Source organism: Ahaetulla prasina, chromosome 6 (genome assembly GCF_028640845.1).
Source record: "Ahaetulla prasina isolate Xishuangbanna chromosome 6, ASM2864084v1, whole genome shotgun sequence".
Classification (NCBI taxonomy): Eukaryota; Metazoa; Chordata; class Lepidosauria; order Squamata; family Colubridae; genus Ahaetulla; species Ahaetulla prasina.
The window spans coordinates 85,213,070-85,239,557 of record NC_080544.1 but is presented as its reverse complement, the minus strand read 5'-3'; the positions used below and the strand labels follow the sequence as shown (position 1 = coordinate 85,239,557).

General features: G+C 37.0%; 1 protein-coding gene across 1 annotated transcript in view; it reads left to right on the top strand.

Moving 5' to 3' along the window:
- PLCH1 (phospholipase C eta 1) overlaps positions 1–26,488 on the top strand; it is a 138,104-nt gene that overhangs the window by 64,319 nt on the left and 47,297 nt on the right. The window contains exons 5-8 of the mRNA XM_058189246.1: positions 1,479–1,608; positions 9,002–9,172; positions 15,620–15,713; positions 25,867–26,070. Of these exons, the coding sequence (XP_058045229.1) occupies positions 1,479–1,608; positions 9,002–9,172; positions 15,620–15,713; positions 25,867–26,070 (599 nt within the window). The remainder of the gene's footprint in view (positions 1–1,478; positions 1,609–9,001; positions 9,173–15,619; positions 15,714–25,866; positions 26,071–26,488) is intronic.

The window sequence follows — 26,488 nt, the reverse complement described above, 5'->3', positions numbered from 1 at the left end:
CAGCACCCACATGAGCATAGATTAACTCCAAGATTGACATCAGTCCAACAATGAAAAAGTAAACAATACCTCAATCAAGGAACTGCGAAACATGCTAACAGTAAACAGCCCAACCAAAAAATCCTATAAGATCACCTCTATCAATACTGACAGGGCAAGTCACTAGAATATAAACAGAGCATACCCCATTCCATGTTAGCACTGACGATGCTACCTAACTTGGCTAATGAAACCTCCGCAAGGAAACAACCAAGCCCAGTGAGCATTAAGGACTCCTTGCTACTGAATTTAATATATGTTCTATCGTTATTGACAACATGTAACACATTAGATTAGGCTAAAAGAGAGAGGGTTATTTGTAGTAATTAGTACTGCGTGTTATGCCTGGCAACCCTGAAGCCTCAAAGATGGCCTCAGCCCAGTTCGGTTCAGGGTTTTGCATTACTTGGAATGCTGACAACGTCAACATTATAATTTCGCTTTGCGAACTTCAGTTGAGGTGGTTTTTCTGAAAACCCAGCTACTAGGGAAGAAATCCACCTGTCCCGTTTAGAAGACATTGGGAAGTGTTACTCCTACTGATGGAAATCACTTTCATGTGTTATAACTAAAGTGGCTGCAGGTTCTTAATTAAGTAAGAAGAATGAATGAATGAATAAAGCAAGATGATAATAGTATATACTGTACATGAATAAATGAAATGGAGGAATTAGCTGTCTAACCTAATGTGACACAAAGGGACATCACCAGTGGCGATCTCAGTGTATATTAGCAAATTATGTCTTTCTAATCAAATATTCAGATCTGGGAAGCTTCTGTGGATCTGTGGTTGATACTTGATGAAGTCTGAACGTTAACCTAGGAAGGGAGTTTTTATGAATTGATGAGGCCATTATAACAAATATAGTGTCTCTATACAACATAATCTTGTTCATATTATATCATCAACTTCAGTTTTGTATATCTAAGGGCTTATTTTAACTAGGCATCATTTCAAATTTATCTTAAGACAATGGACATCTTTCCAAAACTGGGCTGCCACAAGGAGAGGTCCAACCAATATGTTGGTTTTTAATGAACTTTGGTTTTAGTTATTGTGTAATAAGTAAGTGCGGCCTTCTTCCCAACCCTCCCAAATCCTAGATAGGAATTTTGAAAACTAGTTTTAAATTTTTTGTAGGGTACTCAGTTTGGAACTGGTTAAGTACTAGATACTGTATATTCCATTGCATCATAATTTAAAGCAGCACTATTAGTGGCTTCATACCTTCCTTATTTCTCATTCTTATATGTATTTGTGCATATTATCCCCTACTTTAAAAAGAAACAATCTGATAACCTTCTGTGCAATACGTTCTTACCATTATGTAGAGATTAATGTAATCTTTCTTTACACTTTTTCTTTTTTCTCAATAATGTAAAAGTGTATTCCAATATTTTGATAAAGGGAGTTTATACTTTCCTTAATTTTTCTCCACTTGGGTGAAGCAGACCTTTCAGGAAGCTGATAAGAATGGTGATGGTTTGCTGAATATTGAAGAGATTCATCAGTTGATGCATAAACTGAATGTCAACCTACCCAGAAGAAAAGTAAGACAAATGTTTCAGGTGAGTTTTCTTTCTTTTTCTATCTATAAATATAGATATTAGTCTCTCAAAAGTTACAAAATCTAAAGTTACAAGTATGGTAGTTGTCAGCTGATGACCCCAATTGAAACTGTAATTTATGACATTAAACTATATCATTGTAAAGCAACATGTCACATGATCACATCACCTAGCAACCACAACTGCAATCCCAGCTGCTGTCACCAAAAATTATGGGCTGTTAATTGCAGGGATTTCTAGATAAGAAACATGAGGCTGCTGCATGAGGTATAGAGAATGTGATAGAATGGGCACTTGGAGAAAAGGCAATAGGTTCCATCAGAGAAAAGCCCAAATTAAGAGGCTGCATAGTCCCAAAGTAGATGGGAGAAGGGAGAAGAGATTTAGAGTAGCCACACATAGAAATTTCTCAGTATATATCTATTAGGTTAGAGTTATAGCTTTAATTCAGCAAGATTCTGTCCATCAGGTGCAAGCAAATAAAGGATTGGAGCAAGTCATCTTTGGTCCTGGGGCTTTGCTTTGGTCCTTTCACTGAATCATCTTTGGTCCTGGGGCTAAAATCGAAGACTGGGAATGATGGCAGCTGGCTGAGATTGCTGAAGGTCCAGGTCTTCTACTTTGGCCTCAAATTTGGCACTGGGTCATTCCATGTCAAATGGTCTGGGGCTCCCAGGTCGACGGATTTTGATGAAATTTGGTGTGAACATGCAAGCACATCCCCAATGAACATTGGTAAAGTGTTATGTTTGCCAATGCAATACTTGCAGAGATATAGTCATTTGTGTGACCCCATACCTCAGCCTTCCGCAGTATGACTCTGAGATTTCAGCAACTTTGAGACGTAATATTTCTGGCAATATTTTGTTGACAGAAACAAAACTTGGCCATCTTGTACAACTTATTGTGCTCTATTAAACAAAATAATAAAAACATTCTCATGAGCGATCTCCATCTAGATAATTGGGAGCAAATTTGGCCAAAAATGACTCCAGCACAAAAAAAGGGTAAAGTTTGGTTTCTTATATTTCTGGAAGGAAAGGGTTAGGGTTAGAGTTACTTTCCTGAAATCAGACCACTTGATATGGAATGACCCCACTGCTCTGCTGAGTGTTTCTATACAAGGTGGCCAAAAAGGGCATTGATTGGGGAGGGGGGAACAGTTGAGTGGCGGCATTGCAGCAGCCCTGTGCTCATAGGTATCCCAACACCCAAATTTTGATCATGGGGGGCCATGATCACGAGGGACATCTCATTGGCCATAACTTTGGGCCCAGATGCCCATTTTTTCAGCATTGACACAATTTCAAGTGGTTGCTGAATGAATAGTTGTAAGTTGAGGACTACCTGTATCAGTGAAGATAAATGGAGAGTTAGTGCAATGTATTTGTTTGTTCGTGGAGGAAAGACCAAGGGGAAAGACTAATCAAGGCATGTCAGTATTGGCATCTGGCTCTTGTTGGATTGGTGACACATCTCACAGTAGCCCACCCTCAAGGATTTATAATACTGAGATAACTGCAGATGGTATACTTATTTACTGAGCATATTAAGAGGCTGGTGATTAAGCATGGTATCAATTTTGCTAGCTCGGGTTAAGTGACAAATTTATTGCTCTAACAGCTTTATTGGGTCACCTCAAGTTTTGGGATTATGAGACGCAAGAAAAAAAACTTCTCATATTTCATCTTTATATTATTTTATACATTTTTTTCAAGTTTCCTATATTTTCTTCTCCCCCTAATTAAATTTCAGACTGTCATACTGTTTCATTTTAGGGATATTCGTCCAGCTGCTTAAACATTGTACAATAGTTTCTTTTTTTAATGTATTTTCAAGCTTTTATCTTATCGTTTTGTGGGATGCTAATCGGAATGTAGAAAAATTCCAAGTTTTGTTGCAGGACAGATTTGTGGAAAAGCATTCAGAGATTAAAAGTATAATTTAGTCGATGCTTCTTCTGATGATTTCCAGTGTGGAATTTGCCTTTTTCAGAATAGTTGCACCCAAAAAGAAACTTTGATTATCCATTATATTCCTAAATGGTCAGTCATTTCTAGCTTTAAATGACCAATTTAAATGAAATCAGAATTTTACATTCATGCCTGGATGCCTGTCTCCTGAAAGAGATTCTGTGATATTTTTTGGCTCTGTTTCTTGGCAACTGCATTATGGGTTCTACAGAGTTCGAATTCATTCAAAGTTTTGACATTTATATGTGACCAGGAGGGTAGCTTCTCTGGAAATAAAGGGTGAGGGTGTCATAATGTCTTAATAACATGAAACTTTATTCTCTTTTTAAACCATTCTTGTGAAACTCTACTAGTCCCACAAGAACAGGAGAATGGATTGAGTCAGAGTAAATACATTGAAGTTGAGTCCAGATAATAACAGAATAACAGAATTGGGAGTGACCTTGGAAGGCTTCTAGTCCAACCCCCTGCTCAAGCAGGAAACCCTTATACCATTTCAGGCAAATGTTATAATACAGAATATGTATACAGAATATGTATACAGAATACAGAAGTATGTTTAGTTTCTGCATTTTTGCCCCACTGAAAATGGATTAATCTGTTTGCATGGGGAATGCATCATATGTAAGATACCCTGGCTTGCATTACTAAAAGATTCCATCGTTGTCACTGGATGCAAAAATAACTTCAGAATAGAAGAGTGACTTTTATTAGTTCAAAAAGGTGTACAAGCTTCAGCCCTATTTGGTCAGGAATTGTGAGGCATCTCCTAGCCTAGCCTAGTAATCCCCCAACTCTACTGATACAATGGATTTTGTCTAAAACTACATTTGAAGAGAGAGAGAGTTCAAAGGCTTCAGCCAATCTGAAACAGAATTGCTAGCTCTGATCATATTTCCTGATGTGATAGTATGATTCGATAACTTTGGTATTTACACTGGCTGCCAATCTATTTCTAGAATCATTTCAAAGCATTGATGATTTTCATCTTCAAAGCTTGAGACCAGCCTATAGAAACAGCTAAAGGTACACCTGACTTTTGTATGTTGTGCCAAGGGTAGTAAACAGAAACACATAAATTAAGTTTAAATTAAAATCAATATTATGTATGTTCACATAAAAATTGGCAGTGTTTGGATGGGCTGATCAACCATGGCCCCATGCAGTTGTGGGACTGGAGGTTGGGAACCCCAAATCTAAAGGGACATTTCTTCCTCTTCCTCCTCCTTAAATTAAATATTAGTTGACTGAGCAGATGAATGAAGTTAAAACTGGGAAGATAATTTAAAATGTATTTGTTTGTTAGTTTACTTTATTAGATATATTTCAATCACACTTCAAATCAAAATGACTCTTAGTGTCTAATATAGAACAAATACAATATAAAATAAAAGTGAGTGAGCCTTCTTGGTTATGGCCATCAATATTATTTTCCACCAGTTTAGAATTTAATGATTTTTAGGAAATGACAACTATTTCCCTTCCCTTTCCTTCCCTTCTCTTCCCTCTGAGATTTGTTGGGTTCTTTTGAAAATACATGCTTATGGTCCTGATTACATTGTGGGTATGTATTCCTGCCCCCCCAAAAAGTGGTGGTACTTAGGTATTATAAATTAAAACCTAATTTATAAAAACAAAAATTAAGTCTTGCTAAATGATGTGATAGTTCAGCAAGAGACCATGTGGACTGCAGCAGATTTACAGCCTTACTTCTGAGATGGTGACTAAGCAAATTACCCATTGTCATTAAGTGAGATATCACGTGACCATGATATTACTGCCAGCTTATCTATTTCTGATTTTGGAAGCTGACTGAGGAGTATGCAAATGATGTCTATGGGACACTGCACAGTTCTAAGTGACCACCAAATTACAAAGTGCCCAAATCTTAATCAAATGACTGCAGACGTTTTGTAATATTCATATGTATGAAGATAGATCGTTATTTTTTTGCACCGCTACAACTTCAAATGCTCACTAAACAGGGCAATCGTTAAGCAAGAACTACCTGTAATGAAACTATAGCTGTATCTAACTACTGATTAGACTGTTTTTACTGTGATATGAGGGAATGTTGCCTTTCCTTCTCTGAAGCTCTTATTTCAAGTTATAATTAATCATTAACATGTCATCAAAACTCTAAACTCAGGATCTTGTGATCAATGGTTTCTTAGAACAAGTTAGCTTCATAATATATTAAGAATTTGGCTTGTTTCAAGCCTGTATTAACATTGAATGAACTAGTACACTATAGCAGGGATGTCAAACTTGCGTCGTCGTGTGATGGATAAGGACTTTTTCCCCCTTCACAAAACTGGGCGGGGGTGGGGCCAGCACATGAGTTTGACACCCCTGCAAGACAGCTCACAGAAGAAAGGGTCACATAACTCTATTTTCAAAATAACTGTAGGGTAACAGAGTTGATACATATGTGCTGAATTTCCTGAAATATTTTCTTACACATTCTTGAAAGCAGTTCCAATTAGCCCTTTCTGTTCCACACACGCATTATTGTAGTGTGGTTGGCTCTATCATGCAATTGATCCAATAGCAGCCCACATACATACCATAGATATAGTCTGACTCAGAATAGCTTCTGTAACACAAATGATGTTCATCCACTTTAAATTTACTGGCTTTATTTGAATGTAGCATGAGCCAGAACTACATGCAATCTAGATTATATATAATCTGATTACAAATAGCTCTAATTTAATGTGAAAACACTTTACTAGGCACAATTTAAAATACTATTATTAAAAGGATGCTACAGAGATTCTCTTGCATACCTCCTTTAAAGCTTACAACTAGTTGATTAATATTTAGCAGTGTCAGTAGACTTTTTTTTTGAGTCCATTATTGTGTGGATTTAGCAACACAGAGATAATTATTTTAAAAGACCATTGTGAATATTGTACACATCTGAAGCAAATCCTCTTAAGGATATATTATATTTACAAAACCAAAATCATGATAAGTGACTCTTCTTTGAGGACAAATCCTCATCACAGTAAAAAGGGAGTTAGTAGTTGAACTTGTTCCTGACATGCAGTCTCAATATTATTGAAAATCATAAGTATCTGGCTCCAAGATTAGGCAATACTGTTCTCATTAGAAATAAATATCAGTCTGTCTTCAGTGCTATTAAAAGATCTTTTTCATCTCAATTGATTTATACATACATTTTGTAAACACATACAAGATTATATTATACTCTAATCAGTTTGTATGAGGCAGGTTGTGTTTACACTACCATAAAATAGTGATGGTGAAATCTTGATAAATAGAAAAACTTTGGCAAACATAGTGTGTCATTTCCAGCTACCTCTTGCATTCTCCTTTTTTAAAAAAAAAATAGGCCTACATTTATATTTAGCAAGGATTAATATCCATTGAACTCAGTAGAAATTATTTTTTAACATAATGTAAAGTTGCAAACCTTCGATTTATACACATGGATCTACTTAGGGGCGAGGACCTACTTAGGAGTGAGGATCTACTTTTAATTGAGTGTGCTTAGCAATGCAAATGGAAATAGACAATGTATTGTTTAGATTCTGGAAGTGTCTTGTAAGAGCTCAGAACTGAAACCTAGAAACTGCAATTGCAACTAGTAGATTTATATAGTGTCAACTATACCAAACTATAAGATATCAATATGATGACAAATGCAGGATAAAGCCCTCATGCAAAAGTCACATTTATGTACTTGCTGATGCCCATAGTTGTATATGCCAAGAATCATTTTAACATCTAGTATCAATGATAAGCATTGGATTGTACAATAGCACACTCATGAATGAAGGCAAATATACACATCCTGTCGTGTCCCATTCCTCCGCTGACGGCCGGGTCAGGGAAATCCGAATCAGGCTTGCCTCTGCAGCTCTGCCCAAAGTCCTAGCAAAGTCCTCAGAGCAGGCAGGAGACCAGTAAGTGACTTCAGCAAGATAAGTTTGACTTTGCCTGACTCAGAGACTGCCAGAAAGCAGATCCTTTATATAGGCCATGGGGTGTGGCTCCATGACTCAGCACTCATTAAGGCCTGCCCCTCCCTTCCTTCTGTTGCCTCCGCCTATCCAATCTTCTGATGCGAGAGTCACTCCAATCAGCTGTTGGAAGTAAACTTTCCTCAGGCTCACATGCTGTGGAGGAGGGGGAGTGGTCTAGCTGCTCCGTTTGCCTGGGCATGGAGCCAGGGCTGGGGCCGGGGGATGCTCCCTCCTCTGCAGCCTGCTTGGGCATGGAGCCAGGGCTGGGACCAGGAGGTGCCCCCTCCTCTGCAGCTTGTCTGGGCATGGAGCCAGGACTGGGGCCGGGAGGCATACATTCCTCCTTGTTCGGGAGCAGATAAGCAGACCCCGGCTGCGGTGAGAGCGGACAAGACACAACACATCCCAGGATAATGTTACAAAATCCAAGCTAGAGAGAAGTTCCCTGAGGTTGGGCTCCAGCACAAGTCCAAAAGCTCAGAAGACTAAACCTCTGGTCTTGGTGACCTCCAGATTTGATCTGATAACACACTCATTTGTTGTGCCAGTTAAAATGCATAAGGAATTGACAACTAATATAAAGTTCCTTAAGATCAACCTCACATAATCTATACTATCGTTGGGAATACCCTGTTTATTTATGTTAGTTCTGTAGGCAAAGCAGAGAAGTGAATGGCTGTGAATCATAGAGATTTGGAGAAAACTAAAGATTTTTTAAGCCTTTTGACTTCTCACATTGTGTTGGCATGCCATTACTGCTTAGGTCTGGTGAGAAAAGCTGCTTTCTTGCAAACAGTTAATGCAATTTGGATGAAACCTTAAAACATTCTTCCCTATTGAATTGTATGTTGACACGTGGAGTGGCTGTTTGCCAAGGCAGAATATAATCTAGGAATGGCAAAAGTTGTGAAGAGTGATGCTTAAAGGCAGCAGGTTGAACTGGACATCTTACTATAAATCAATGTTATTATTTCTAACTTGATAATTACAAGTAGGCAGAGAGTTAAGGAATAACTTGTATAACAATAACTAGGGTATAGCCTGTAAAACACAGCACCTGACAAATATGACGTCACAAGACTATTGATATGATAGATACAAAAATGAAGTCTTTTGACTATTGTATGCTTTGAAAAGAAGCTCAAACGGCAGTTAAAATCAACTCAGTCTGATGCCTAAAATAGTGATTAGAATGCAATTTTTCAATTTGGAATGGGCCAATTTGGAATGGGCCAAAACTGCTATTCTGGGGATTTCAGTCCCAGATTGGGGAAATGGGCCAAAACTGCTATTCTGGGGATTTCAGTCCCAGATTGGGGAAATGTTAGTAGTAAATCTAAATTGAGCTATTTGGGATTTCACATGTATTTTCTTTCTATGAGTATTGTATCTAGCTACCACGCATAATTGGTTTTGCTTTTTCCTTAGGAGGCTGACACAGATGAGAACCAGGGGACTTTAAACTTTGAAGAGTTTTCTGTGTTTTATAAGATGATGTCATTACGACGTGACCTATACTTGCTGCTTTTGAGCTATAGTGATAAGAAAGACCACCTCACTGTTGAAGATTTTACTCAGTTTTTGAAGATAGAGCAGAAGGTAAGATGCAAAACAAAAATGATTAACACTTCAGATCATAACAAAATGTCCCCATTTGCCTTTTGCATTCTGTTGCTTTTATCTTGAAAACATTTATCAAAAAACAATTATCTAATACTTGGACCCTTGAAAATATTGACATTTATACTTGTGAACAGCGAGACCAGAAAATGTTTTATGAATCGGAGCTACATAGGTTTAATTTCTTCTATTTTGAGCACTATTTTATTTATTATATTTTCTGTAGACACTTATGTAATTCGAAAGTGTCACAACTCATATCTACACATTTCCAGAATGCAAAGGTTTTGTTTGAAGCTGGGAGTCTAAAGAATTCAATTATTTCTTATTCAAGAAATAATTTAGCTGCTGGAATGCATTTTCTCCCATCAGATGTATATGTTGATAAATCCTTTCTGTTTGTCTATCTCTAAATAGAAAAATAAAATTTGATTGCTTCACACAATGAGATATTCCCAGAAAGAGAGAATGTATTGGTTACCAATGTTCTGTAGCAAAAGAAGAACAGGAAGTTTCTGCTCCTACTGAGCTCTCAACTGATGCAACTCACTGTTTATAATACCTCCTCAAACTGTCTAGAAATCATGAAAATCAGAATAAGATTTACAAAGCAACTTCTGCTTTATAGCCCCTGAGGCCATATATTTATTGCACTATATTTACCTGTCCAAAACCTTCACTTGAAGACCTTGCTTGTCTCTATCATCTGCAGTTAAGCTGGATATTACTAGAATGACAGTTCTTGGACAGACTATATAAATACTGTGCCAGAAAAAACATTTAGATCAGTGCTTTTTGGCACTAGGGGAAGCTCTTTTTAATTTATCGAAGTATTTAAAAAGTTTCTATTGCTGTTTTGTTGTGTATTTATGACTTATACTGGGTTTGCTAGATTGATCAGCTTTGGCTGCCACTTCAATGATGTTGATTATTGTGTAAGTTGTATTACCACCTCCTTTGCTTTAAAGAGACCTTATACATGTACCAGGTAAGTGATGATCAAATGGTTTTCCCGTTATGTTAGCAGCTGGAACCACCATAGCGTGTGAGAAGATAATTTGTACTAGTTTCACAATATGGATTTAAAGGAGACCACATGCTTTTCTTCTTGTTTATTATTAGTGTCATGTTCATGGTGTGGAAGGACAAAAGCTAAAATATCAGTTTTGAAGCATGCAGAAAGAAAGATTATAGGCTTTGGGTATAGCTGAAGGCCAAAGCCAATATTGACACCTGTTATAAATAATTGGTATTTTGTTTCATTGGTGTGTCAGCTTTGGCTGGTCATCTGTTATTCATTACCAATGCATTTGTCAGCTGTAATATGCCCAGCTTCTCTATCCCTGTCACTATTCAGAGGCTTTATCGCGTATATTCAAGCAAGACAGTTATATGGTGTCCATTACTTCACTGTGGATCAATGACTTTGAAAAACACCTGCTGCCCATTCAAAAGATTGCAAACGTGCTCAGCATTATGATTTCCTTTCAGGAGACAAGTTGAGCTTTGAAGTTGAAATGAGTAATAAAAATATATATGAGACACACAGAAGAGCAGTGAACCTAAGCGCTTCAGTAACAAAATGTCAGTGGTACATATTGACCAGCACAAGTTAGTCCTATGAGGGTTACTTTATAAAGCCAGGGTGGATGAAGTTCAGGTTCAGATGATGTACTTAATCTTTTTTTTTGTCCATGTTCTAGACTACCTGCTAATAGCAATCACACTTTGGTGGCTTAGAACCACCTGGGAGCCTGTTTTCACTGGCAGAGCACTTGGGCCACCACAGGCTCCCCCAACATGAATGACATTGAGTTGGCCACGCCCACTGTGGCTCCCCAAAGTCAAACACAACCCTGATGCAGCCCTCAATGAAATCAAGTTTGATGTTTAGAACATCACCCACCTATATAAGCACAACCTATACTGTGACTATGTCACAAGATGAACTTGGTGTGCTCATATCACTTCATCAGATGTGCTGGATGAACATTGAAAGTAAATTCCACTGTTGATATTAGGCTGAGGCTGAAAATAAATGTTTTGTTTTATGCTGAATGTCTCTGAAATACATTGTATTCTGTAATCTATTCAATTCAAATTCAATTCAGTTCAATTCAAACCTTTATTGTCAGAGTACATCATGTGTACAATGAGATTGGCTGAGCCTCCCTTCGAGTCTTTCATTACTTCTAGAATTTCAGCAAATTTGGAAGGATAAATGTACCTCTTCATTCATGAACTGATAGAGAGGAATGAAGACAAAGTTGTTACATCCAGTGCCCTGAGAGATCATCGTTTCTTAAACAAGCTTCTCTGATTGGGAAATGAATGAACATGAACTAGAAAAATCCTTTCAAAGAACAAAGAAACATGTTTTGATACATTAGACTTTCTAGCCCAACAACAACATTCATCAGACTGATTTCATGAGGAATGGAGAAATAATATTATTAAACCTGTTGAGTTCTGAGTAAGTGTTTGATAAGAACGACATTACAGTTCAACAGAAGCCCTTCATTTGAAGTGAAATAATCTGTTGTCATTGATGAAGATTATAATTTCTATCATTTTCAGTGATGCCAGAAGATGTCTTTACTCGACTCAAAAAATATTTTTAAAAATTTAGTAAACTGAAACAGAGATTCCTATTCTGTACATTTTATTGAATTTATGAATAATGGAAATTAAACTTTAGTGAATGATTATAGAATTTGTTAACACAAAGTTTCAAATCAGGAATCAGAGGAATACAATCATTTTCTTTTATCATATTGCTAAATTTACTCACAGTTTGTTAAGCAGAATGTGGTTGAATGTGGTTGTGCTTTCATCTTCAACATTCTATTGCAGTAACGCTAGTGTAAATGTTAAAACGTTTAATGTTAAATGTTAAACATCAGTTTAACTCTTTGGGTCTTATGAAAATTACTAGAGAACAATAAATTTGAGTCATATTTTAATGTTGATTAAATGTTGATTAATATTGAAAATCAACATATGTTGATTTTGCAAATGCATAGGGCAATCCGTGTTTAGTTCAACTAGTTTAATTCAACTCAATTTCAGTGTTTCCCAATCCTGCAAAAACCTAAGGAAAACTTATAATATATATGGGAAAAGGAAGAATTCAATTTAGGTTAAAACTGACCTCTTAGATGAGAACTTTTATTTGATGCTTATTTCTTGCTCAGACAGTCCCTAGTCTCTGGTGGCCTTGCCATTTTATGTTCTGGGACTAGAACCAAACCTTAGAAATGTGCATAATGAAACCTCCTCATACATAATTATGCTTCAACACTGGAAATTTTAAAGAAGAGATTGGACAACCATTTGTCTGAAATGGTGAGGGTTTTTTGCCTGAGCAGGGGATTGGACCAAAAGACCTCCAAAGTCCCTTCTAACTCTGTTATTCAGTTATAAATGAGGAAACTGAAATAATAGATAGGGACTTGGTGAGTATTAGTCTCCTTGTTATTTGCTCCTACATGTTTTTCTTTTTTTGTTCACTTTCTGAATGCATTTTATTGCAGGTCTGAATTTTAATTTTGACTTGTTTTATCTTGTATGCTGCCCAAGGAGCCACTGTTATAAGGTGGCTTATAAATTGAATGAATTAATAGATTACACTGATATTGTTTCAAAGGTGCTTTTTCAATAGGCAACTTGTCTGTTTTTTTCTTGAGGAAGAAGACATTTTGCTTCTCATTCAAGAAGCTTCATCGGTTCTGGCAGGAGATGATGGAAGAATTGATTCATTCTGCCAGAACCGATGAAGCTTCTTGGATGAGAAGTGAAATGTCTTCTTATTATTCAAGGGAAGACAGCAGTTGCCTTTTAAAAAACACCTTTGAGACAACCATGACCTGGATGATTGAGACTCTCCACAGACAATAATATTGAGAGATGATCTGATGGCTGGACTTAAATAATATTCTTCGTAAAGCTTCCCAGTTTAATCATATCGTAATGTCATAAAACTTGTTTCTCTACATGTATACTGTAGATATAAACATTCCACAAACCTTGTTGCTGGTATCCTTACGATTTATATTGACTGTTTCCTAATATGATTTGATTGCTTATTTGTTCCCTATGACTATCATTAAGTGTTGTACCTTATGATTCTTGATAAATGTATCTTTTCTTTTATGTACTCTGAGAGTGTATGCACCAAGACAAATTCCTTGTGTGTCCAATCACACCTGGCCAATAAAGAATTCTATTCTATTCTATTCTACTGTATTCAAATTCTGAGTGTTATTCATGCCTTTGGGGCATGAATAACACTCTTGATAAAGAATTTTATTCTATTCTTGGAGATTTATTTATTTATTTATTTATTTATTTATTTATTTATTTATTTATTTATTATTCGAATTTATATACCGCCCTATCTCCCAAAGGACTCAGGGCGGTTTACAGGCATATAAAACATCAATATCAATATACAAATTAAAATAATCCTTAAAAAACTTATTCTAGCGCCCGAATTATTAAAAATAGAAATATAAATATCAAATATAAATATTAAAATCAATTTAAAACCCCTCTAAATTTAAAAATCTAAGCCAGTCCTGCACAGATGAATAAATGTGTCTTGAGCTCGCGACGGAAGGTGATCTCATACTTTGCTGTTCATCTAAGAGAATTCAGTTTAGCTTTAATACCTATGTAGTGCCAGTGTTATTTTATAGCGATTACACTGTAAGTGTATCAGGAATCAGGAATCACTGATGCTCTCTGAACTTTTTTCTTTGTTTGCAGACATTTTGCTACCAGACTAGGTAATATATTCAGTGTTAGAAAAGAATGGACTTTGCTCCAGTGGTGAAATCCATTTTTTTTACTACCAGTTCTGTGGGCGTGGCTTGGTGGGCATGGTGTGGCTTGGTGGGCGTGGCTTGGTGGGCATGGCAGGGGAAGGATACTGCAAATTCTCCATTCCCACTCCACTCCAGGGGAAGGATATTGCATAATCTCCATTCCCACCCCACTCTGGGGCTAGCCAGAAGTGGTATTTGCCGGTTCTCCGAACTGCTCAAAATTTCCACTACCGGTTCTCCAGAACCTGACAGAACCTGCTGGATTTCACCCCTGCTTTGTTCCCTGTTTATATACATCTCATTGGTGGGATGTTGTTTTCTTCTTAACAGATCCTTAATTAGACTGTTGTTTACTTATTCATTGTTTATCTGGTGTTAATCCTTGCTTATCTGGTTGTTAATTGTTGGTGAGGAGGTGCTCTGGCCTTTTGTTTTCCTATTATTTTTCTATTGTCTCTTGAATGGTATGCAGATGTTATTTATCTCTATTTGTCTGTTGAGGACTGATTTGTCTGAGTGCCATGCTTCCAGGAATTCCCTACTGTTTCTGGATTGAGATTGATTTAGGGTGCTCACAGTTTCCCAGCTGAAATTGTGGTTAGTTCTGTCCATGTGTTGTGGAATTAAGCAATTTTCATGATGTCTCCTGACAGCTAGTTGCTAGTGGTGTTCATGGATGTGCTGTACTGGTCTTCTCTCTGTCTGTCCTATATTACAGCTGTTACAGTCTTTAGATGATTTCTATTTTTTCTTCTTGGGCTATTGGGTCTTTTGATTTACTTAAGATATTTTGACGAGCTTTAGGTGGTTTGTGTTACCAGAATTTTCCCTCTAACACCGATAGGGTAAGATACCAAATACAAATAGACAGCAAACCCCACTCCCTTCTATCACTAAAGATGTAACCCAGCCTAATAACAAAGTGTCTGCAAGCAAACAACCAAACTCAGAGAACATCAAGGACTCCACTGAGCTGCAGTTATTCTCTTATCCTGGTGTGTAATTTGCAATACACTGGAAAGTGTAATTGATATTATCTCATGAACTGAGTCGAAAAGTGATAAGCACAGTGTCTCTAAACTGGGACAACTGTATATAGAGAAATGACTGTAATGTTGCTTATGATCTAGACAACATGATTAACATTTGAGTTCCCCCAATTTCCACAGGAGAATGGGTAGCCTCCTGTTTATGTCTATGCTGGGTGACACAGTTACATATAGTTCTTTCCTTTGCATATACACGTGGAAATATCTGTTGCAGAGCTACAGATCTATGCATATTTTTTTTTTTGCTTATAGGCTTTATTGTACCATAAATCCTGTGGGAAAAAAAATACAATTTGGACCAGAGAGATGCATGATTTTAGTTATGTTCACTGTTTATCTGCAATATTTAAAGCATAGTTGTGATGCTTGCAAAAACAACACATATAATTTTCAACTCACTATTGTAAAAGGTCATTGAAAAAATCCTGACAGTTGCCGTTTCGGTTGACTGCACACCAAAATATGAACCATGGGATTTTAAACTTTGACATATAGGTCGCTTTTTCTCAGAAAACAAACAAAAAAATGTATCAATTTTGTCTTTGTTGCAGATGAATAACGTGACAACAGAGTATTGTTTAGACATCATAAGAAAATTCGAGGTTTCAGAAGAAAACAAGAACCAGAATGTTCTGGGAATAGAAGGTAATATACATTTTAGCATTTCAGTTTCTTTGGATGCTATTTTTTCATTGCTGTCATGGAGCAAAGCTTTTAGCAACACTTTCTTCACTGAGGCTTAAGACAACCGACCTTCTCTGGATCCATTGGATTTCAGCTCCCATCATACTGATCACCCTTGTCCATTCTAGCTGGTGATTGCAGAGATTGTACTTCGAAAACATATGAAGAGCGCTGCCTTGAGAAAGATTAGATTAATATGTTGGTATGTAAATGAGAGGTCAGTCTATTAGCATTTTAATTAATGATGGAAAACAGAAATGAGACTATGAATAATGCAGACTTTGATGCTGTTATGAGACAGAGTTTGTTTCTCCATTGAAATTCATTTCTAGTCTTATTCTTTAGAATGGTACTTTAGATTTAATTAGAAACAAGGAGAGAAAACAACGTAAGTGACTGCTGGTTGAAGTAGTATTTAAGCAGAACAAAAAGGGTTATAATTAATTTTCTCTATTTCAAGACTTAACATAAAAAAAAATGAACAATGCCAGTGTCTGCCAGATGGAGAAAATAGGCTCTAATTTACATAGTATCAGTTCAAATTAAGGTTGTCTTGAATTCAATATCTATAGCCTTGCAAAAGTCACTTTCTGTCAACCTCCACTTCCTAGCTGTTAAACTGGAATTATAGTATCCAAATGCTATAAAGGTTATTTTGCACTGAAAGCTGTAAAGCACTCTACAAATAACAAATGCTATAGTTTATAATTTTGCCTTTTTTAAATAAATGGCAAATAATAGTAGTGCGTTGTTCTCACATTATTTAGTGAATATGCTTAGAAATTATATAGGAAATATTGGCCTGATAAACCTAGAAATGGAGAAGTGGCACCAATAATTTGAAGAAACTACTTTGATAGCAATTCATATCAGATTGTCTGTCTGGAGTGAAACATGTTATTACCCGTCTTGAAAATATCCTATCTCAAGTTCACTTTCCCCAGGATTTAAATTGATAGACTAGCTTGGATTTAGCAATGATCCAAAATATTTTCCCTCATATTTAGAGTTGTAGCATTCCTTTTCGTGTTAGAGGCATCATGTAAGGTGCTTCCAGTTTGAAAGAATTAGCCAATGACATCATTGTTGCCTGGGAGACACCTGTAAAGATTCCTTTGAAGGAGCTGGAGAAAATGATAGGAGCTCACCCCACCGTACAGTAGTACTCAAGTCTCAAACACACACTTGCTAACCTCCAACCTCAGAGTGGGAGCCACTACACTCCAACTGTAGCATTGAACCTGAGCAAGGGGAAAAATACAGACTAAGATTTGTTGTTAGTCTTGAGTATGAGCTTGTTGAGAGTGAATTTGGATGAGAAAAGTCAGTTGAGCCTTTAGAGAAGCAGAGTCAAATAATTCTCAGGAAACCTTTTCTTGAACAGAGAAGGATGCTCCAAGGTAATTATTTCTTTCAGAATCAGGAGAGCTTCCTTTCAGTATTATATGAAGAAATCACAGAAAGAGCCCTATCACTAAGCAACATATTTTGGGAATTACACAAAACATTAGTTGTTGTTAGTTGCAAAGTCGTATCCGACCCATCGCGGCCCCACAGACAACATTCCTCCAGGCCTTCCTGTCCTCTACCATCCCCCGGAGACCATTTAAGCTCACACCAACTGCTTCAGTGACTTCGTCCAGCCACCTCGTTCTTTGTCGTCCCGTCTTCTTTTGCTCTCAGTCTTTCCCAGTATTAGACTCTTCTCTGATGAGTCCTTCGTTCTCATTAGGTGGCCAAAGTATTTGAGTTTCACCTTCAGGATCTGGCCTTCTAAAGAGCAGTCAGGGTTGATCTCCTCTAGGACTGATCGGTTTGATTGCCTTGCAATTATTAGTTACCCTGTAATAAAAAAATAACCCAAGTTAGAATACTGTGTACTTTGTATTGGGTTTAAAGGAATGCCAACAACATCAAAATGTCTCACGCTGACCAGCAATGCCTGTAGCAGGTAAAAAAAAATGATGACATGATGCAGTCCTGTCCTTTCCAACTTGCATCATTGCATCTGACATAAGAAAGTAGGTCACAGGTTTACATCATGATACACATTCCATCCCATTTCTCCTGCTCTATGCAGCTGACCTTGAAGGGTATTCCTTTTGAATGTATTTATAATTATTTAATTTTATGTTCATCCAGTTTTGTAAAGGACAAACACAAACAAAATTTTCATGGATGCACCTGTCATCTGGGAAATTACTTGGCTAAATAAGGTGCTGCCTATACCCATTTTAGTTTCCTAATTCAAACACCTGGATTATTATAGGTGAAAAAGTGCGGATTGACTGCTTGGTTAGTATGTAGAGTCAGTCTTTTTAAATATCTCATTAGTATTTCATCTTGTTCTTGGATAAAGATCAGAAGTTTAACATGGTTAAACTCAACATTGTTTTAAGCAGCATTAGGAAGCAGTGAAACATTTTTTTAAAAGATGAAAATTAATTTTGATGGCTGTTGAGTAAGTTATTATAGTAAGGATGATGACCTGTTTTTGTGGAATGAATGAAATCAATGAATGAATGAATAAAATATATGGATGGATGGACAGATGGATGGAACTAGACAGTGTGGGCCATCTTGTCTGAAACTGCACATCAAAATTGACAAAACAAAGCTCTCCAGGGTCTTTGTGAGACTTTCTTTTTTCTTTTCATCACAAACATCCTTTCTGGTAGGCTGGAGAAAACAATCAGAAAAGAAGGTTAATATATAAGCTCAAGCATTTTGGGCCTCCAGAGCTTTACTGATTTTTTCTTTCATTGCTCTGCTTGAGTCTCTCTCTTCTTGTATTCTTACTTTCCATTAAAAAAGACCAAAAGCTAAGATTCTATTTGACTAGAATAATTTCTATACTCAATTTGAACTGGCAAAACTTTTTTTAAAACCTGCCCTGTCTTCTGTTTTTCTTGTCATTTTAAATTAGTTTCGTATACCATCTGTGTGAGATTACAATGTTCATGATGAGCCAGCTTATAGTTCAATGTTAAGGGGCTAGGAAATTTGGGGAAACAAATGTGTGTGTATTGGTTTGACACGTTTAATTAAAAATTATTTCCTCAAAGAGATTCATTAATCCTTGCAGTTGAAGGGGAAATTCCATCATGTGACTCTTTGTGCAAGTCCCTCAATGATGAAACGAATAGGGCATGAATGGGAAGAGAAGAGAAATGAGCAACATTCAGATCTGAAATGGTTTCCCTTTCTATATCTGCCAGCTATGCTGAAAGGAAATATGGCTTTTCTTGAGGTTGTATGGAGACGACCTTGTGGGTTCTGGAAAAGATGGATCTGATTAAAGGAGATGTTACCGTATTGGTGATGGCGCAGTTGTGTTGCACCACCCTGTCACCCACCACCTCAATGGCTGTTTAACTCAATTGTACTATATTTCTGATCTTGAATGACTAGTAAGAGACCCAGGGATACGTCCTTTAAGAAACAACAGCTACAGAGAGCATGCTTCTTTGGATCCAAAGCATTTCCATCTGCCTGGTTTTAGAATGGAACAACCAATGTACAGTATACCTCAGATCAATAGTCATAATATTTGTCACAATTCTGCTGTGTTTTCTAAATCCTTGAAATTATTTTCAAATAATTTCCAATTCTAAAATAGCTATTGCTTTTGCCTTGTAAGATTCAGGTCTTAACAGACCATAGACAAGACAAGGAAAGCGTTTCAGCATTGAATATGCTTTGGATGAATTTGGATCTGTATCTAAACGTTTTGGCTTACTTACTGATGGAATGGAAGTGATTAGTGACTTATGATTATGCATTAAAATGTACGAAGCATTAAAGCTAGTGATCTCAACAGTAACCATTTGGGGAATGGTAGAATGACATTTGAAAGAAAGTATCGGAGTGATAATTCTTGGATAGTTTCGATTTTTATGTTGTTACTCCTTCATGAATGGCCTAACTTTGTGTGCTTAATATACAACTTTTCCATATTTTGCTATTTTCTCTAATTTTACAGGCTTTACCAATTTTATGTGCAGTCCGGCCTGTGATGTGTTCAATCCACTGCACAGCGAGGTACATCAGGATATGGAGCAACCTCTTTGCAACTATTTTATTGCTTCTTCCCACAACACATATCTAACTGGTGACCAGCTTCTGTCTCAGTCTAAAGTAGAGATGTATGCCGAGTCTTACAAGATGGCTGCCGATGTCTTGAAGGTGTATTCTTTATTTCACTTGGTGGTCTATTATGTGGAGTTTCCACTATTACACTGAATATGTAACATTAGATACCTCAGACAGAAATTCCATATATGAGCATACACGGTCACTTGCTCAGTTCTATGCCTGCTCTCAAAGCATACAAAATACTTACTAGAGAATATGACCAAATGCTAGTAATATATTCAGTGTTAGAAAAGAATGGACTTTGCTCCAGTGGTGAAATCCATTTTTTTTACTACCAGTTCTGTGGGCGTGGCTTGGTGGGCATGGTGTGGCTTGGTGGACGTGGCTTGATGGGCATGGCTGGGGAAGGATAATGCAAAATCTCCATTCCCACCCCACTCCAGGGGAAAGATACTGCAAAATCCCGATTCCCTCCCCACTCCTGGGCCAGCCAGAGGTGGTATTTGCAGTTCTCGAACTGCTCAAAATTTCCGCTACCGGTTCTCCAGAACCTGACAGAACCTGCTGGATTTCACCCCTGCTTTGTTCCCTGTTTATATACATCTCATTGGTGGGATGTTGTTTTCTTCTTAACAGATCCTTAATTAGACTGTTGTTTACTTATTCATTGTTTATCTGGTGTTAATCCTTGCTTATCTGGTTGTTAATTGTTGGTGAGGAGGTGCTCTGGCCTTTTGTTTTCCTATTATTTTTCTATTGTCTCTTGAATGGTATGCAGATGTTATTTATCTCTATTTGTCTGTTGAGGACTGATTTGTCTGAGTGCCATGCTTCCAGGAATTCCCTACTGTTTCTGGATTGAGATTGATTTAGGGTGCTCACAGTTTCCCAGCTGAAATTGTGGTTAGTTCTGTCCATGTGTTGTGGAATTAAGCAATTTTCATGATGTCTCCTGACAGCTAGTTGCTAGTGGTGTTCATGGATGTGCTGTACTGGTCTTCTCTCTGTCTGTCCTATATTACAGCTGTTACAGTCTTTAGATGATTTCTATTTTTTCTTCTTGGGCTATTGGGTCTTTTGATTTACTTAAGATATTTTGACGAGCTTTAGGTGGTTTGTGTTGCAGAATTTTCCCTCTAACACCGATAGGGTAAGATACCAAATACAAATAGACAGCAAACCCCACTCCCTTCTATCACTAAAGATGTAACCCAGCCTAATAACAAAGTGTCTGCAAGCAAACAACCAAACTCAGAGAACATCAAGGACTCCACTGAGCTGCAGTTATTCTCTTATCCTGGTGTGTAATTTGCAATACACTGGAAAGTGTAATTGATATTATCTCATGAACTGAGTCGAAAAGTGATAAGCACAGTGTCTCTAAACTGGGACAACTGTATATAGAGAAATGACTGTAATGTTGCTTATGATCTAGACAACATGATTAACATTTGAGTTCCCCCAATTTCCACAGGAGAATGGGTAGCCTCCTGTTTATGTCTATGCTGGGTGACACAGTTACATATAGTTCTTTCCTTTGCATATACACGTGGAAATATCTGTTGCAGAGCTACAGATCTATGCATATATTTTTTTTTGCTTATAGGCTTTATTGTACCATAAATCCTGTGGGAAAAAAAATACAATTTGGACCAGAGAGATGCATGATTTTAGTTATGTTCACTGTTTATCTGCAATATTTAAAGCATAGTTGTGATGCTTGCAAAAACAACACATATAATTTTCAACTCACTATTGTAAAAGGTCATTGAAAAAATCCTGACAGTTGCCGTTTCGGTTGACTGCACACCAAAATATGAACCATGGGATTTTAAACTTTGACATATAGGTCGCTTTTTCTCAGAAAACAAACAAAAAAATGTATCAATTTTGTCTTTGTTGCAGATGAATAACGTGACAACAGAGTATTGTTTAGACATCATAAGAAAATTCGAGGTTTCAGAAGAAAACAAGAACCAGAATGTTCTGGGAATAGAAGGTAATATACATTTTAGCATTTCAGTTTCTTTGGATGCTATTTTTTCATTGCTGTCATGGAGCAAAGCTTTTAGCAACACTTTCTTCACTGAGGCTTAAGACAACCGACCTTCTCTGGATCCATTGGATTTCAGCTCCCATCATACTGATCACCCTTGTCCATTCTAGCTGGTGATTGCAGAGATTGTACTTCGAAAACATATGAAGAGCGCTGCCTTGAGAAAGATTAGATTAATATGTTGGTATGTAAATGAGAGGTCAGTCTATTAGCATTTTAATTAATGATGGAAAACAGAAATGAGACTATGAATAATGCAGACTTTGATGCTGTTATGAGACAGAGTTTGTTTCTCCATTGAAATTCATTTCTAGTCTTATTCTTTAGAATGGTACTTTAGATTTAATTAGAAACAAGGAGAGAAAACAACGTAAGTGACTGCTGGTTGAAGTAGTATTTAAGCAGAACAAAAAGGGTTATAATTAATTTTCTCTATTTCAAGACTTAACATAAAAAAAAATGAACAATGCCAGTGTCTGCCAGATGGAGAAAATAGGCTCTAATTTACATAGTATCAGTTCAAATTAAGGTTGTCTTGAATTCAATATCTATAGCCTTGCAAAAGTCACTTTCTGTCAACCTCCACTTCCTAGCTGTTAAACTGGAATTATAGTATCCAAATGCTATAAAGGTTATTTTGCACTGAAAGCTGTAAAGCACTCTACAAATAACAAATGCTATAGTTTATAATTTTGCCTTTTTTAAATAAATGGCAAATAATAGTAGTGCGTTGTTCTCACATTATTTAGTGAATATGCTTAGAAATTATATAGGAAATATTGGCCTGATAAACCTAGAAATGGAGAAGTGGCACCAATAATTTGAAGAAACTACTTTGATAGCAATTCATATCAGATTGTCTGTCTGGAGTGAAACATGTTATTACCCGTCTTGAAAATATCCTATCGCAAGTTCACTTTCCCAGGATTTAAATTGATAGACTAGCTTGGATTTAGCAATGATCCAAAATATTTTCCCTCATATTTAGAGTTGTAGCATTCCTTTTCGTGTTAGAGGCATCATGTAAGGTGCTTCCAGTTTGAAAGAATTAGCCAATGACATCATTGTTGCCTGGGAGACACCTGTAAAGATTCCTTTGAAGGAGCTGGAGAAAATGATAGGAGCTCACCCACCGTACAGTAGTACTCAAGTCTCAAACACACACTTGCTAACCTCCAACCTCAGAGTGGGAGCCACTACACTCCAACTGTAGCATTGAACCTGAGCAAGGGGAAAAATACAGACTAAGATTTGTTGTTAGTCTTGAGTATGAGCTTGTTGAGAGTGAATTTGGATGAGAAAAGTCAGTTGAGCCTTTAGAGAAGCAGAGTCAAATAATTCTCAGGAAACCTTTTCTTGAACAGAGAAGGATGCTCCAAGGTAATTATTTCTTTCAGAATCAGGAGAGCTTCCTTTCAGTATTATATGAAGAAATCACAGAAAGAGCCCTATCACTAAGCAACATATTTTGGGAATTACACAAAACATTAGTTGTTGTTAGTTGCAAAGTCGTATCCGACCCATCGCGGCCCCACAGACAACATTCCTCCAGGCCTTCCTGTCCTCTACCATCCCCCGGAGACCATTTAAGCTCACACCAACTGCTTCAGTGACTTCGTCCAGCCACCTCGTTCTTTGTCGTCCCGTCTTCTTTTGCTCTCAGTCTTTCCCAGTATTAGACTCTTCTCTGATGAGTCCTTCGTTCTCATTAGGTGGCCAAAGTATTTGAGTTTCACCTTCAGGATCTGGCCTTCTAAAGAGCAGTCAGGGTTGATCTCCTCTAGGACTGATCGGTTTGATTGCCTTGCAATTATTAGTTACCCTGTAATAAAAAAAATAACCCAAGTTAGAATACTGTGTACTTTGTATTGGGTTTAAAGGAATGCCAACAACATCAAAATGTCTCACGCTGACCAGCAATGCCTGTAGCAGGTAAAAAAAAATGATGACATGATGCAGTCCTGTCCTTTCCAACTTGCATCATTGCATCTGACATAAGAAAGTAGGTCACAGGTTTACATCATGATACACATTCCATCCCATTTCTCCTGCTCTATGCAGCTGACCTTGAAGGGTATTCCTTTTGAATGTATTTATAATTATTTAATTTTATGTTCATCCAGTTTTGTAAAGGACAAACACAAACAAAATTTTCATGGATGCACCTGTCATCTGGGAAATTACTTGGCTAAATAAGGTGCTGCCTATACCCATTTTAGTTTCCTAATTCAAACACCTGGATTATTATAGGTGAAAAAGTGCGGATTGACTGCTTGGTTAGTATGTAGAGTCAGTCTTTTTAAATATCTCATTAGTATTTCATCTTGTTCTTGGATAAAGATCAGAAGTTTAACATGGTTAAACTCAACATTGTTTTAAGCAGCATTAGGAAGCAGTGAAACATTTTTTTAAAAGATGAAAATTAATTTTGATGGCTGTTGAGTAAGTTATTATAGTAAGGATGATGACCTGTTTTTGTGGAATGAATGAAATCAATGAATGAATGAATAAAATATATGGATGGATGGACAGATGGATGGAACTAGACAGTGTGGGCCATCTTGTCTGAAACTGCACATCAAAATTGACAAAACAAAGCTCTCCAGGGTCTTTGTGAGACTTTCTTTTTTCTTTTCATCACAAACATCCTTTCTGGTAGGCTGGAGAAAACAATCAGAAAAGAAGGTTAATATATAAGCTCAAGCATTTTGGGCCTCCAGAGCTTTACTGATTTTTCTTTCATTGCTCTGCTTGAGTCTCTCTCTTCTTGTATTCTTACTTTCCATTAAAAAAGACCAAAAGCTAAGATTCTATTTGACTAGAATAATTTCTATACTCAATTTGAACTGGCAAAACTTTTTTTAAAACCTGCCCTGTCTTCTGTTTTTCTTGTCATTTTAAATTAGTTTCGTATACCATCTGTGTGAGATTACAATGTTCATGATGAGCCAGCTTATAGTTCAATGTTAAGGGGCTAGGAAATTTGGGGAAACAAATGTGTGTGTATTGGTTTGACACGTTTAATTAAAATTATTTCCTCAAAGAGATTCATTAATCCTTGCAGTTGAAGGGGAAATTCCATCATGTGACTCTTTGTGCAAGTCCCTCAATGATGAAACGAATAGGGCATGAATGGGAAGAGAAGAGAAATGAGCAACATTCAGATCTGAAATGGTTTCCCTTTCTATATCTGCCAGCTATGCTGAAAGGAAATATGGCTTTTCTTGAGGTTGTATGGAGACGACCTTGTGGGTTCTGGAAAAGATGGATCTGATTAAAGGAGATGTTACCGTATTGGTGATGGCGCAGTTGTGTTGCACCACCCTGTCACCCACCACCTCAATGGCTGTTTAACTCAATTGTACTATATTTCTGATCTTGAATGACTAGTAAGAGACCCAGGGATACGTCCTTTAAGAAACAACAGCTACAGAGAGCATGCTTCTTTGGATCCAAAGCATTTCCATCTGCCTGGTTTTAGAATGGAACAACCAATGTACAGTATACCTCAGATCAATAGTCATAATATTTGTCACAATTCTGCTGTGTTTTCTAAATCCTTGAAATTATTTTCAAATAATTTCCAATTCTAAAATAGCTATTGCTTTTGCCTTGTAAGATTCAGGTCTTAACAGACCATAGACAAGACAAGGAAAGCGTTTCAGCATTGAATATGCTTTGGATGAATTTGGATCTGTATCTAAACGTTTTGGCTTACTTACTGATGGAATGGAAGTGATTAGTGACTTATGATTATGCATTAAAATGTACGAAGCATTAAAGCTAGTGATCTCAACAGTAACCATTTGGGGAATGGTAGAATGACATTTGAAAGAAAGTATCGGAGTGATAATTCTTGGATAGTTTCGATTTTTTTATGTTGTTACTCCTTCATGAATGGCCTAACTTTGTGTGCTTAATATACAACTTTTCCATATTTTGCTATTTTCTCTAATTTTACAGGCTTTACCAATTTTATGTGCAGTCCGGCCTGTGATGTGTTCAATCCACTGCACAGCGAGGTACATCAGGATATGGAGCAACCTCTTTGCAACTATTTTATTGCTTCTTCCCACAACACATATCTAACTGGTGACCAGCTTCTGTCTCAGTCTAAAGTAGAGATGTATGCCCGAGTCTTACAAGATGGCTGCCGATGTCTTGAAGGTGTATTCTTTATTTCACTTGGTGGTCTATTGCGGTGGAGTTTCCACTATTACACTGAATATGTAACATTAGATACCTCCAGACAGAAATTCCATATATGAGCATACACGGTCACTTGCTCAGTTCTATGCCTGCTCTCAAAGCATACAAAATACTTACTAGAGAATATGACCAAATGCTAGTAATTTATGCTTCTGTATAAATAAGTATTTGAAAATACAGCACAAAAATTAATACTTTGATACATGCAGCTCTAAATAAAAGGTTGGTTAGCATTCTCACTTGTACTTCTGAGGTACTTTTCTTTCCAGCAAAACTGTTGCTGTCATTGTGCGATAATAATAGCTTGTCAGCTTTAATCATTTGCCAGCATGAGCTTTATAGATTATGAAAGATGAGACTTGATGCATGTAATAAG